The sequence below is a fragment of the Falco rusticolus genome, chromosome Z (genome assembly GCF_015220075.1).
Source record: "Falco rusticolus isolate bFalRus1 chromosome Z, bFalRus1.pri, whole genome shotgun sequence".
NCBI lineage: Eukaryota > Metazoa > Chordata > Aves > Falconiformes > Falconidae > Falco > Falco rusticolus.
Genome location: NC_051210.1, coordinates 16922933 through 16935255, shown reverse-complemented (window position 1 = coordinate 16935255; position 12323 = coordinate 16922933). Strand labels below are relative to the sequence as shown.

General features: G+C 54.9%; 1 protein-coding gene across 1 annotated transcript; it reads right to left on the bottom strand.

Annotated features, from left to right (window-relative positions):
• Positions 1-4897: 4897 nt before the first annotated feature.
• Positions 4898-11828, bottom strand: LOC119141442 (tudor domain-containing protein 7-like). Its single transcript, XM_037373807.1, has 3 exons — positions 11723-11828; positions 6502-6644; positions 4898-5103 (listed from the first exon to the last, which is right to left on the bottom strand). The coding sequence occupies exons 1-3, from the start codon at positions 11743-11745 to the stop codon at positions 4898-4900; spliced, it is 372 nt and encodes a 123-aa protein (XP_037229704.1). The 5' UTR covers positions 11746-11828.
• Between the last annotated feature and the right edge of the window lie 495 nt (positions 11829-12323).

Below are 12323 nucleotides of genomic sequence, written 5' to 3'. Positions count from 1 at the left end.
CTGAGCCCAGTAGCAACAGGAAGCTAAGACCAGCACATTATTAGGAGCCCTATGTGCCTTCACACTAACTTTTAATCAGAGTACATCCACATCAGAAAGAGGCCTCTCACATTCACACCTCTTCTAAGCAGCATCTTATAAGATTTAACATGAACTTACTTGTCTCCTTCACTTTTTTGCTGTCCCTGTAAGAGGAAACTACTGCTCCTCCATCAGCCATGGGGTTCACTTGTACCAGAAGTAATACTTCTGTTCTGGGTCATGTCCCACAGCATTAGCAGTGTGAACAGCCACTGTCCAGCACAGCATTTTCCAAAACAGGAGACGCATATCCAGAAGTGCTGAGCAGCAGATCAACTGCAAGCCCATTTGTGAAACACAAGTGGGATGAGACTCAAAAAGTACAACGGCAAACTCACCCACATGATACCCAAATACACATTCACACCTTGCACTGATTGGGTATCTGAAAAGACTCTCTAAACACTCCACCTGCAGCACAGTAAAAACCCTTTACCTTCTGGGCACAGCTCAGATCCCCACAAAAAGCAGCAACACAGTTTCTTTAGAAGGTGTGCTGTGACTGGCCATACAGGCCTTACAAGAAACCCACGATCTCACTTCTCTATATACGGACAACTCCAAGCTGGACAGACACCCAAGAAAAAAAGTCCCTTCCTTAAGAGAAGCAGACTCTTAAGAGACACACCATTGCTAGGCAGCAACCAAAACAATCCCATGCTAGCCACATGGGTAATGGACACTGTTTTGCTACTGCTGCCTCCCAATAGGAATCCATAGCCATGTTCTGGTCCTCAGTGCCACGTACCATTTCTACCACCTCAAGCCACACATCAGGTGACATGGAACATGAGTGCAGGGTAAGCCAGCAGGAACTGCAGCAAAATTTCAGCGAGGAAGAGGGCAGATGTCCCCTCCCAAGCCATGCCATCTGGAACAGCTCAGAAAGGAACCTGTAACATAGTACTGACGATTCCCTTATGCTCCATATGAAAAGTAATAGGATTGGGATCCTCTCATGCCACTTCATGTTCTATCTTCCTGTGCTTCCTGCTGTGGTTCAACAGCTTCCCATGGAACAAAGTGGTGCTAACACATCAGCTTTGGGCCCATTTATCATCATATTATCACCAGTTTCAAGCCCTACAATCAGACAAGGATCCTGCGATGTGCTGCTTCCTCACACAGACCATGGTGGTCTCCTCTCTCCAAAGACGGGAGGTAACAGAGACAGACAGTGGCAGGGCCACTTCTCACCAGCACGCCTGGTACAGAAAAGTTGTCTACCTGCAAGGCCTCATGTTCCTCAACTGCTAGAAATTGCTCCCAGCAAGAGGCCTGCTAGCCACACCACCAACAAGAGCACAGATCAGCAGCCAGCCCTTCACAAATGCCTGACCAGCCATGCAGACCTGCCAAGCCCCTAAATGTAGCTGTAGCCAAGCAGCCAGTCATGTTTCATTCCCACAGAGCGCTGTCTCAGAACGAAGGGAAGGCATGCCCTTCCCTGCCTGTCACCTTTACCTCGGTATGGCCCATGCCATCCAACTCTGCTCCTTGGACAGTGCTATTTCAGCAGTGGGGCCAGGTGGCAGCCAGCAACAAACACTGCTGCTGGTCCAAACAAAGGGACCACCATACATCTTAACCTGTTATCATCTGTGCCGTTGCCTTCCAGCTTCAAGAGTCTCTGCAGTTAGCCTTACAAGCAAGGTCTCCCACCTTCTGTGGGTCTGCAGGTCCACAGAAGCATGCCCATGACATGAACTAACCAAGTGATTGCTGTTATAAAGACAGCATTCTTTGTATGTCTCAGACTCCGCAACAGTTTCTGCAAGAAGGCCTGGGAGGGCACCAGGAAACAACCTGGCACAATAGCAGCTACCCTCAGCTTCCCCTTTGTCACCTGAGTGGGACAGAAGGGAGGAGAAACAGCCTCTTCCCTTCCACTCAAGACTATGCAGTGGCCATGCAAATCTCCCAGCAAAACCGCGCAGAGCGCTAGAGAGGTGGGTCATGGACTTCAGCAGCCACAAGGGAACTGCCATTAGGATCCTCACTACACAGCGCTGGGTGGAGCAGGACAAAGCCTGTCACTAGGAGGACATCCTGCCAAGGCAAGCAGCACAGATCTGCCAAAGCGGGATAGATGCTCAGCACAGAAGAAGAAATCCAAGACCCTTAAGTGCCCAGGTTGCCCAGAGAAGTTATGGATGCCCCCTGTCTGGAGGTGTTCAGTGCTAGGGTGGATAGAGCTCTGAGCAACCTGGTCTAGTGGAAGGTGTCCCTGCCCATAGCATGGTCATTGGAACTAGATCACCTTTAAGGTCCCTTCCAATCCAAACCATTCTAATGATTCTGTTGGTGCAACTCTGAGAGCACAAAAGCGGACAGGCAGGAGAGCAGAGCAGGTGTCAGAAAGCAAACCCAGAGAAACTGCACATGGACAACCCTTACCCCAGACTGGTAAATGGGGCAGGGACAAGCCCTGGCACCTTCAGGATTTCTCTCAGTCAGACTATGCTGTGAATGCACAGCCACTCTCACAGGCAAGTGCTTGCACCACTGTGGGAACAGTGCCTTTAAGTCTGTGCTGGCTACCTGTGGAGGCTGGCGTGAGTCCAGGATTTCTGGGAATGCTCCTCACAGCTCCGCTCATCCGCACACACTTTTGAGGTCAGGACCTCCTGGCTCAAAGCAGCTTCCCCTCCTGCAATTCCCAAAGCACAAGCAACTACAGAAGCTACAGGGGCACAAAACACCGCCAAAACCAGTCTATGAGACATGGACCTTGCCGATCCTGCTTCAAACTGGCTGAGTTGAAACAAATTAATCCAGTTACTGGGCCACTACACACCCTTGCATTAAAACAGAATATGGTCCTCTTTCATTTGGACCCTTTGCAACACTAGACATCTCCTCTCCAGGACAAAGGATCTCTGCCTTTGAGCATTCAGAAGCTCCAAGTACTACAAAACCCCTTCTGGGCTTCCAGCAGCTAACCCAGAAAGAACTAGGAGTGCTCTCCTTGCTCTGCCTGTCGAGGGACAAAGGATGTCTGCCTTTTGGGAAGTGCCACTTCAAAAGACCCGACTCATCTGCACACAGAAAAGGGAAGGCCTGCGCACACCTGCTCCCACGCCTCTGTCACAGCAAGATGGCTTGGGCTCCTCTGCTGCAGCAGCCTCCTCCAAACACAGGCAGCAGAGCTGGCGACGCCTTTCCACCGCAGCTCCACCCAGCTTGCTCAGGAGCACAAGAGCAGGGCTGAGCTCAGCCCACGCTCACGGCGTTAGGAGCGTGGTGCGGACAGAGCCCCACCTCGAGTCTCCCCACTCCTGCTGGACCCCGGCCTCGCCCTCCTCACCTCACACACGCAGCACGTCTCCCTTCCCTGGCCTCTACCTCCAAACCCTCCGCTCCTCACACGGCTGCTGCCAGCAGCTCCGGCGTTCTCGCTGCTCCTGCCACTGCTCTCCTCTCACCCACCTCAGCTTCACAGCCACCGGCTCCTGCCACCATCACCACCTGCCTCTCGACTCCTCCAAATTTCTGCCAGGGCACATCCAAACAGCTGCTGCTCAGCCACAGCCCAGCTGCCCAGGGACACAAGGAGCCTCCTGTCCTCGTGAGGAGCCCTGCCCCAGTGCAAAGCCCCAGCACATCCACCCAGCAGCCCAAGGCTCCCTCCGCCGCCTCCTCCATCCCAGGGGCACCTGCCCACTCCACCAGCACCAGCACGCTGGGCAACGTCCCAAAAGGCGTGACCACCAGAGCACTGCCGTAGCAAAGGGCGCTTTGCTGAGCGGCACGAAGCTTATGAGGCAGGCAGCAGCCGGCAGTGTCACGCTATGCTCCCAGGCACTCCCGCAAAGCTGAAGTGGCTGCTGCCCTCACGAGCGCTCTGAGTGCATCCTCATCTCCCCCATCCTGGCACCTGTACCCCTGACGCAAGCAGGACTCACGCCGGCGCCTGGGCCAGGACACGCCTGCTCTCTGCGGGTCTTCCAGAAAGAGCGGGCACCACGGCAGGATTAAAGTGTCACTCTGCTCGGTGCCGCTTCACAGCCACGCCGCTGCACAAGCGGCACACCACTGCCATTTCCATTCAGCGCAAGGCTGACTTCCAACCCAGCCCGGTGACCTGCACAGGATTACCACCACAATCACAGCAGCTCCAGCGGACTTAGCGCAGCCACAATGAGGGAACAGCAAACACTTTCCCACCACCATCAGCTGATGGCCCAGGGCAGCCGAAAACAACACAGAAGGACAAATGATGGGGCAGCACTCGGGTAAGCCGCCTGGATTAGACAGGCTCAAAGCGGGCTGAAAACCAGCATGTACCGCTAACCCAGCAAAACTGCAGCTCCGGCCCTCATCTCCATTCACCCAAACACGGTCAGGCAGCTGCTGGCTCCCAGCACCGGACAAGGGCCACAAGGGCTAACAGTGCAACGCAGAAGCCAGGCAAGAGCAGCCACCGGCAGACAACCACGAGCCTGAACACGCAGCGTCACCTCTTGCCTCCTCCTGCTTTCCAGCACAATGGCCACAACGGCTCCCTCCCAGCCAGGGAAACAGTGACATCCACACCTCCGCCTTGGTGTGACACCTTTGGCCACGTTTCTCCCCAGAGGACATGGGAGCAGGTCAAGAGCAGAGTGTGGCCGTGGCAGCGTCCCAAAAGGCAAAGGACCACCTGTCTCCCTCCTGGGTACCAACCCACGCTCAGACTTCATCTTCTGCAAGGGCGGGAGCCGGGATTCCCACGTCCCAAAGCGCACTGCTGCCATGCTAGCATCCAAGGGTCCACCACACTTGTTTTACCTCGCTCGCACACGTGTAAACACATGTCCACACACTCACCTGTTCACTACAGTGACATGCCTCTGCATGGGAATTTTTTAGGTGCTCCGCTCCCAGCAGCCGGTGGCAAGGCAGACCGCACACTCTCCGCGCTGGGTTTCACCATGCCACATGCCACTCCTCTACCTCGTGGTGGGCGAGGAACAGCCCTCTTGCCGCCTTCTTCTGGCATGCTCAAACACCTGGGCTGTCGCAAAGTTCCTTTGGGCTTTCCTAAAGAGTTTGCAGACATAGCTGTGAGTAGCACTCCCCTTCCCAACACAAACAGGCTTGAAGCGCCCTCCAGGGAGCCCACACTTTTACCAAAAGACACTTCAGAAGGACGCTTTCAGCCACAGTCCTGGGTCTCTCGGCTACAGCACCATGGCTCACACCCAAGGACTCACAAGCCACAATCCCCGCTGCCACGCTGCAGCAGGCAGACAGGAGACGCCTCTTTCCTTACGCTCTCCAAAGAGCCATGCGAGTGTCAGGTGCCAACAGCTCATGTCTCAGGTGGAACCCACGGCCAGGCTGCCCTTCACCACCCCGCAGCAGCTCCCAGCGGCGTAGCACACGCAGCCTAACTCAACCTCCTCAGCCACCTCCTGCACTGCTGCCAAAAGCTGTCTTCCAAGCCTTCTCCTCCAGGACTCCCGCCATGCAGCAGAGGTTGCCAAGTAACACCTGCACAGGAACAGCCGCACCGGCCTTCAGGCCACGTGGGCATAAGCAAGCTCTTGGTCACTTTGCTGTTTCTCTGCTGGCTCTACCACACCAATTCTGGCAGGCTCAAACACTTCCGAGGGCTATCACCGTGCAAGACAGCAAACCAACGGGCGCTTACAGTCGTGGTCATTTAACTGGGACGCGAGTCACCAGTTCAGCTTCTCGACAGAGGGTGACTGCTGGTGTAGTTGCAGGAAAGCAAGAAGCAGCAAACCCTTCGTTACAAGCAAACTGCAAGACCTGCCGTTGCTCCAAGCTGCCGACTCACAAGTGGATGGCCTTGCCTGGCCCTGATCCTCGGACACCCCACCGACACCAACACAACAACAGCGCAGCAGTGAGGGAAACCTGACCCACCGGCTCTGGGAAAGCGGCTGCCACAGCTTACACTTAAGCAAAAGGCAGAGTACAAAGAAGAGCCCCTGGGCATCAGCAATGGCGTGGCTCCAGGGCACTTGCAGCAGCAACAGGCGCTGCTGAAACCGCCCCAGATGGGGCTGCAGGGGCTGCTTCTCGCTGTGAGGGCATGGCTCATCCCTGTCCTCCATAACGGGCTGAGCTCAGCCCCAAAGAGCTAGCAGGCTCCTTGCCACGCTTCTCGCTCGCACCTCCATGACATTTCTCAGAGAAGCATGGGCAGGTGGCAGTGACGCCAGGCGTCCCCCAAGAATTTTCAGCCAAGACCATTCACATCTCACGCACGTGCTCCAGAAGGGCTTCCTCACTGACCACGGCTTGCAAGCGCAAGCACCCTTGTCAGCAACACCCCCTGCTCCCAGGGCTCTTCGCTATAAGCACACAGCTCGTGGCCATTAGTGACACACCTCACGGCCAAGACTTTTGCCCCAGCCGCTGCACAGTTCTTTCACAAAGGTAGGCCTGCCACAGCTGCCTGGGTCTTACCTGCTAACGTGACTGGAGACGTGTTCTTCAGCCTCATCTGGCAGTTCACTTGCCGTCCCATTTTCTTCTTGGAACTCCTCTGCCGAGCCACCAGTTGAGCAATTGGCACAGTCTCGCTGCAAGCAACAGCGTGGCAAATGACCTTGGCGGAGCAGGAAGGGGACAGGAGAGAAAACAGTCAGTGAGGTCCAAGCTCATCCACAACACGCAGAAGGATTTGCAGCCACTTCCATGCCTGTAACTGCTGGGTCACACAGGCCTGCAGGCACTTCAGCAAAGGCTTCAGCAGCACACGCAGATCTCGGGGACCTCCCTTCCTTTCGCAGCGCACCTCAGAAATCACCAAAGCAGATTGCCAGAGCCCCTCCATCACCTTCCCACGTTAGGTTGAGCCCAATCCTGGCTGCACAGATTGCCCTGCAGGCACTGGGCTGGCCCACAACAATAGCCTGGCTGGGGCAAGCCCACAGCCACCTACCCGGCCTCCTTAACAGCCTCGTGCCCTCACCTCCCCGAGCCACGGCTCAACAGTCCTCGAAGGATGCAGGAACCCTGCTTAGGCAAGCCCCCAGGCCACATACACTTGGCGCCCGGAGGAGATGCAAGCCCAAACTCCTGGGACATTCTGCTGCTGACAGCCTGCAAAAGCAGCTGAACAAGCACCCAGGGCTCCACGAGGACGAAGGCAGCCACCCAAAAAGCCATGAGTGAAAAACAGGAGTCGGTGGTCTCAGGGGACCTCTCTGTGGCTCTCAGCCATGCTCTGTGGTGGTGGCACTGCTCAAAAAGGAGACCTCACACACAACCACTGCTACCACCTAACCGTGGTCCCCAGTACATGTAGGGGCTGACAGTTTTAGCACACGAGCACAGCGGGAGACACTGAGGGACTTGGCCAGCGCCTCTGAAGTTTAGCAAACAGCAGCTCCAGAAAGGATTTTTTCTCACAAGCGAGGCAGGGCAACCAAAGCAGAAAAACCGAGGGCCAAGACAAAAAAAGCAAGCAACTGCTAATCAGCCACGGCTTGCTTCAGACTTCTCAATCTCAGGCTGACTCAAACAGCCCAGCGAAACGGGGGTAAGGGAAGACAACACCAGGAGAAAGCGACACTCAGCCTCCAGCAGCGCGCTCCAGCTCATCTTCCCCTTCTCTTCTTCGGCCACCACACACCCAGCACCTGCACCGCGCCTCTCCTTCTGAGCGACAGCTCTCCTAGATCAGGAGCTCCTGCTTAGAAGTCACACAGCATACATTGTGCAGTCAACGCCTATGCAAAACGCGTACCAGCAGCGACCCACATTACTCTACCAAGCTGCTTTCCAGAGGGTCAGCCCCAGACTGTACAGGTACTGGGCTCGTTTCCCAGGTGCCGGACTTACCCTTCCCTGCACCGGGCTTCACAGGGTTTCTTGTTCCATTTCTCCAGCTTCTTGAGGTCCCACCAAATAGCAGCGCATCCACCTGCACTGCCATCCTTCCTATCACCTACAGACTCGCTGAGGATGATCTCTGCCCATCGCCCCAGTCATTCATGAACACGTTAGACAGCACTGCCCCAGCATCGAGCCCTGGGGCACGTCGCTAGTGATCTCCTGATGGGGTTTGTACCACTGCTTATGGGAGACTGTCAAAGCCTTACTCAAGTGCAGATAAACCACATCCAATGCTCCCCCTCACCCACCCAACCGCTTACTTCATTTGGAAGGGTGTTGCTTGGCCTCACAGGACTTCCGCTTCACAAATCCATACTGACTGCCTGCCACCTTGTCCTTCACATGGCCGGAACAGCTTTTCAGGATTAGTTGCTCAATCACATTCCCCAGAGACAGAGCTCAGGCTGACCAGCCTGCGGCTCTTCAGAGCCTCCTTCCCACCCTTCCCGAAGGTAAGGCCTGCTTTCTTCCACTCCTCGGGAACCTCGCACAAACCACCATGACCTTGCAAAGGTAATGGAAGTGGTCTTGCAACAACATCAGGCAGCTCCCTCAGCACCCCCGGGTGCATTGCAGCAGACCCGTGGGCTTGCTGGTTTAAATGTTCCCTAGCCTAATCCTCCACCGCTGAGGGCAAGTCTTCCTTGCCCGCACTTCCCCACTGGTCTTCAGGAGCCTTGGCATTGCTGCTGGCTGCTCCTAACAGCAAAGATCAAGGCAAAGGTGGCAACCAGAGCCTCAGCAGCCTCCCGTCCTTTAAGACCAGGTCCCCGTTGCTAGTCCTCAGCAGACCCCCATGTTCCCTAGTCACCCTTTTGCTGATGGCGCACCTGGGAAACCCTTTTGTTGTCCTTCACGTCCCTTGCCACAAGCAGCTCCCTATGGGCTTTAGCTTTCCTCAGCCCACCCCTGCACGGTGGGATGGTGCCTCTGTACTCCTTCCACCTCACCCACCTCTGCTTCTGCCTCTTGTGCGCCTGCTTCTGATGGTAATGTCAGGAGCTCCCTCTCATCCATGCGTGTCTCCAGCAATGCTGCTTTTAAATAGTCACTGAAAGGAGAGAGAAACTTGGCCAGACAGTGGCCTGTACCTGACCGAGGCTTCACTCATCTTTGTGAAAGTGAACATGAGATCCTGAACTCTTCACCCTTCAGAGACGTCTGTGCCGCAACCTGTGCTCCATGGACTGAGCACGGACTTGGTAAGGCTTTAGTGAAATGAAACACAGCAAGCGTCGGAGTTCTCCATCTGCTGTACCTTGGCTTCTAGTTTTTCTGCTCTTCCTGTATTTTTACTCTGGCCCATACAGTTAGCCAGGTGCTTGAAGGACTTGCTTTGGAAGGGCTCTCAGAACCGGCAGGGCTTTGGGAGCTGTTCTGAAGCCGATGGCACTCTGTCTTGGTTTTCAGGTGGTTGAACTCGCCAGTAATAAAGGCGGTCTTTCTTAAGCCCACGCATGCTGCTTTGAGCAGCATCTCTGTATTCCTCCCAGGTCACTTCTCCTGCTCCGCCTCATGCCTGCTTCCTTGTCACGGCTGCGTTTTGTCAGGAGCTCCTGTTCATCCGTGCAGCGCTCCTAGCACCTTTGCTTTTCTTCCCTGATTGTTGGGATGGACCATTCTTGACACTGGAGGAGGCAGTCCTTGAAAATCCCTACCTCTCGCGGACCACGCTTCTCCACGACTCTATCCCACAGGAGTCTTCCAAGCAGGCTCCTGAGCAGGCCAGAGTCTCTCCCCTGACACCTACTTGTTGATACCGCTCTTTGCCTTATTCCCCTCCTTTCAGGCTCCCAAACACCACCATCTCATGGCCGCTGCAGCCAGGGCTGTCCCCAGCCTTTAGCTCTCCAACTAGTCTTCCCTCGTAAGAATCAGGTCCAGCAGAGCATCTCCCTCATGGGCTCATCACTTGCCTCGGCATGCCGTCACCAGCACACCCAAACAACCTGGGTTGCTCATGCTTGGCTCTCTTCTCCCCCCAGCAGCTACGGCACCGGCTCAAGTCCTCTCTGAGGACCCAGGGCCTGCACATGAGGCTTCTTGCAGTCGTCACAAGGCGGCATATCTGCTTTACCTACCACTTCTTCCCAACTAAGGCGTTTGTGACAGCCAGACGCCATGGGGCCCGTACGCTGGCCTGCCCACTGCCCATAAACCTGAGTCTGGCTGTCTCACCATCCTTCCCAAGGCAGAGCTCCAAGCGCCTCCACTGCCCTTGCAGGGTGCTTCTTCTCAGTTGCTTCGGGCACGCAGAGCATAGCTGGCGCTCCTCAACCAATGTAAGTCCGTCTCCAATACCTCTTCAGTAGATTCTGCCTTTCCCACCTTTGAATGTCACGTTCACTCCCTCCTTACAGCTGACACAGAGAAGGCACACCTCTAGTGCTATCCAAGAGTCACAAGGCTCTCGGCACACATGTATTAGAGGGTAAGGAATGGGACGGTACCAGGCTACGCCCTGCAAGGCCCTAGTCAAACAGGTGGCTATCTGCCACAGCCACACGAGGAAGCATTAAACTGCAGCATCACAAATGTTCCCAGAGGTACCTGCGGTCATGTTACTGATGTAGCTGCAGCCAACGCAAGCTTGGAGCAAGCAACAAAGAGCCCCAGGTTTGAAAACCTGTGCTAAAGGGCACATTCGGACAGCTCTCAAAATGCAGCAAGGGAAACTCTTGATTAAGAATGGCCACATTTCCAAGACATCAGCACAAAACCAGGACATCTCTCATCACACTCCTCCGCCAGCCAGGAAGACCTGTTCTCACTTCCCAGGTGCCATCCGATCCAGCTGAGCCAAACAAGGAGCTCAGCCATAAAGCCTGTCTCGCTAGACCGCGGCGACAGCCACACATTGTGCCAAACATCTGTTCGCCTTCTCTCTCCCACAGTCTATACAGACTTCAGGGACCGGCATGGCTCTAACAAGTGACAGGATTCAAGCCCTGCACCAAACACATCACCACAAGTCACGCAGCTATTCCAGCCATCAAGAGAATGCCTTCTGACCAAAAATCAGGAACCCGCGCTGCTCGGCAAAGAGCCTGGGGGGGCTGGCAAGTTGCTTCCAAGCTGGCAGCACCAGGAGACACAGGCTAGCAAAGCAATGCCAGGGAACAAGGGAAAACCTCCCACCACACAAATATTCTCTGCTGAGCTCTGCTCCACCTCCTCCTTCACCGCTCTGCTGACTCCCTGTCCCTTGCTCACTTGCTAAGCTGAGGCCTCGCAACCCTTGCAAAGGACCCTCATTGCATGGGCTCTCCCTCACTCAGCAAGTCTTCACAGCCCTGCGGCACTGCAACTCATGACAAAGAGCGCTAAGCCCAAAGCAGCCACTGTCAGGCATACAGGCAGCAGCAGCCACAACAGGTCGCTGTAGCAAAAGATGAGGCTAAACGCCACCCTGAAGAGATGACCAACACCTCACCCACACGCATTGACTTCTGTACCATCCAGGACACGCTCATCCGTATCCCCTCCACAGTTACACATGCTGAGGCAGGGACAGAGCTCTACAGCACACAAACTGCTTTCCAGACAGATCTCTTGGTTCTGGGAAAATGCAACCTTCCACCTTTGCAAACACAACTTCGCAGTCAGCATACAGAGGCAGGGAAACAAGGGGCACCTGGTCTACAACCACAGCTTCCAGTATTCCCAGCAGCAGGGCGTGACATACATGCCACAGTACTTTTCTCAGAAATCCACGCACAAGACAGGTGAAGTGATGAACCCACACACTCTACAAACACAAAAACCATTTCTGAAGTTCGAGTCTTACTGTCCCATTTTGTTTTCTTCCATTCTGACCACTGCTGGGATGCTCTCCAAGTAGCCTTCCAGTGTGCCATGGCCTAGGTGCCTGAAGGGAATCCACTCACCGGTCAGGGATTGTATTCACCCTGAAGCTCTGACAAAGGTACGCCGTTTTTAAAGGGATGAAGAACAGCTCGCAGTGTTTTTGCAATAAGTTCAGGCTCCTGCATCTTCATCTATACATACCACCTCCACCCAGAATGAAAAAGGATAGAAAAAAAAAAAATAAGGCGGCAGCATTTACATATACAGGCTAAAAAATACTGGCTCTTACTATTCAAACCCCCTCCCCAAACAAGCAAGGAATCAGTGGCTCATCTTTGCATACTTCTATGTAGACTTGTAGGGGCCCGATCTGCCAGCCAAGCATGGGGTGGTATGAAACAGACGGGCATGACCTCCAAAAAAACAGGTGAATGAGCACAGCAGTCTCTGGGCACGGGCTGTCCCTGGCCACGGCGTCAGAAGAGCAGGGCTGCCAGGCAATTTGCCCACCCATGTTCCTGCCTGCAGGGCCAGGACTTCCACCACAAGCAGGGCAGGGACCTGCCGCCCCCCACCTGGCA

Bases quoted from the DNA above. Each gene is read 5' to 3' on its own strand.
- LOC119141442 (XM_037373807.1), bottom strand. From the start codon at position 11,745: ATGGAAGAAAACAAAATGGGACA. The intron at 6,645-11,722 runs GTAAGACTCGAA...CTGCTCCGCCAA, and splicing joins GAAGAAAACAAAATGGGACA to GGTCATTTGCCACGCTGTTG. The intron at 5,104-6,501 runs GTAAGACCCAGG...CAAACTCTTTAG, and splicing joins GTCTCCAGTCACGTTAGCAG to GAAAGCCCAAAGGAACTTTG.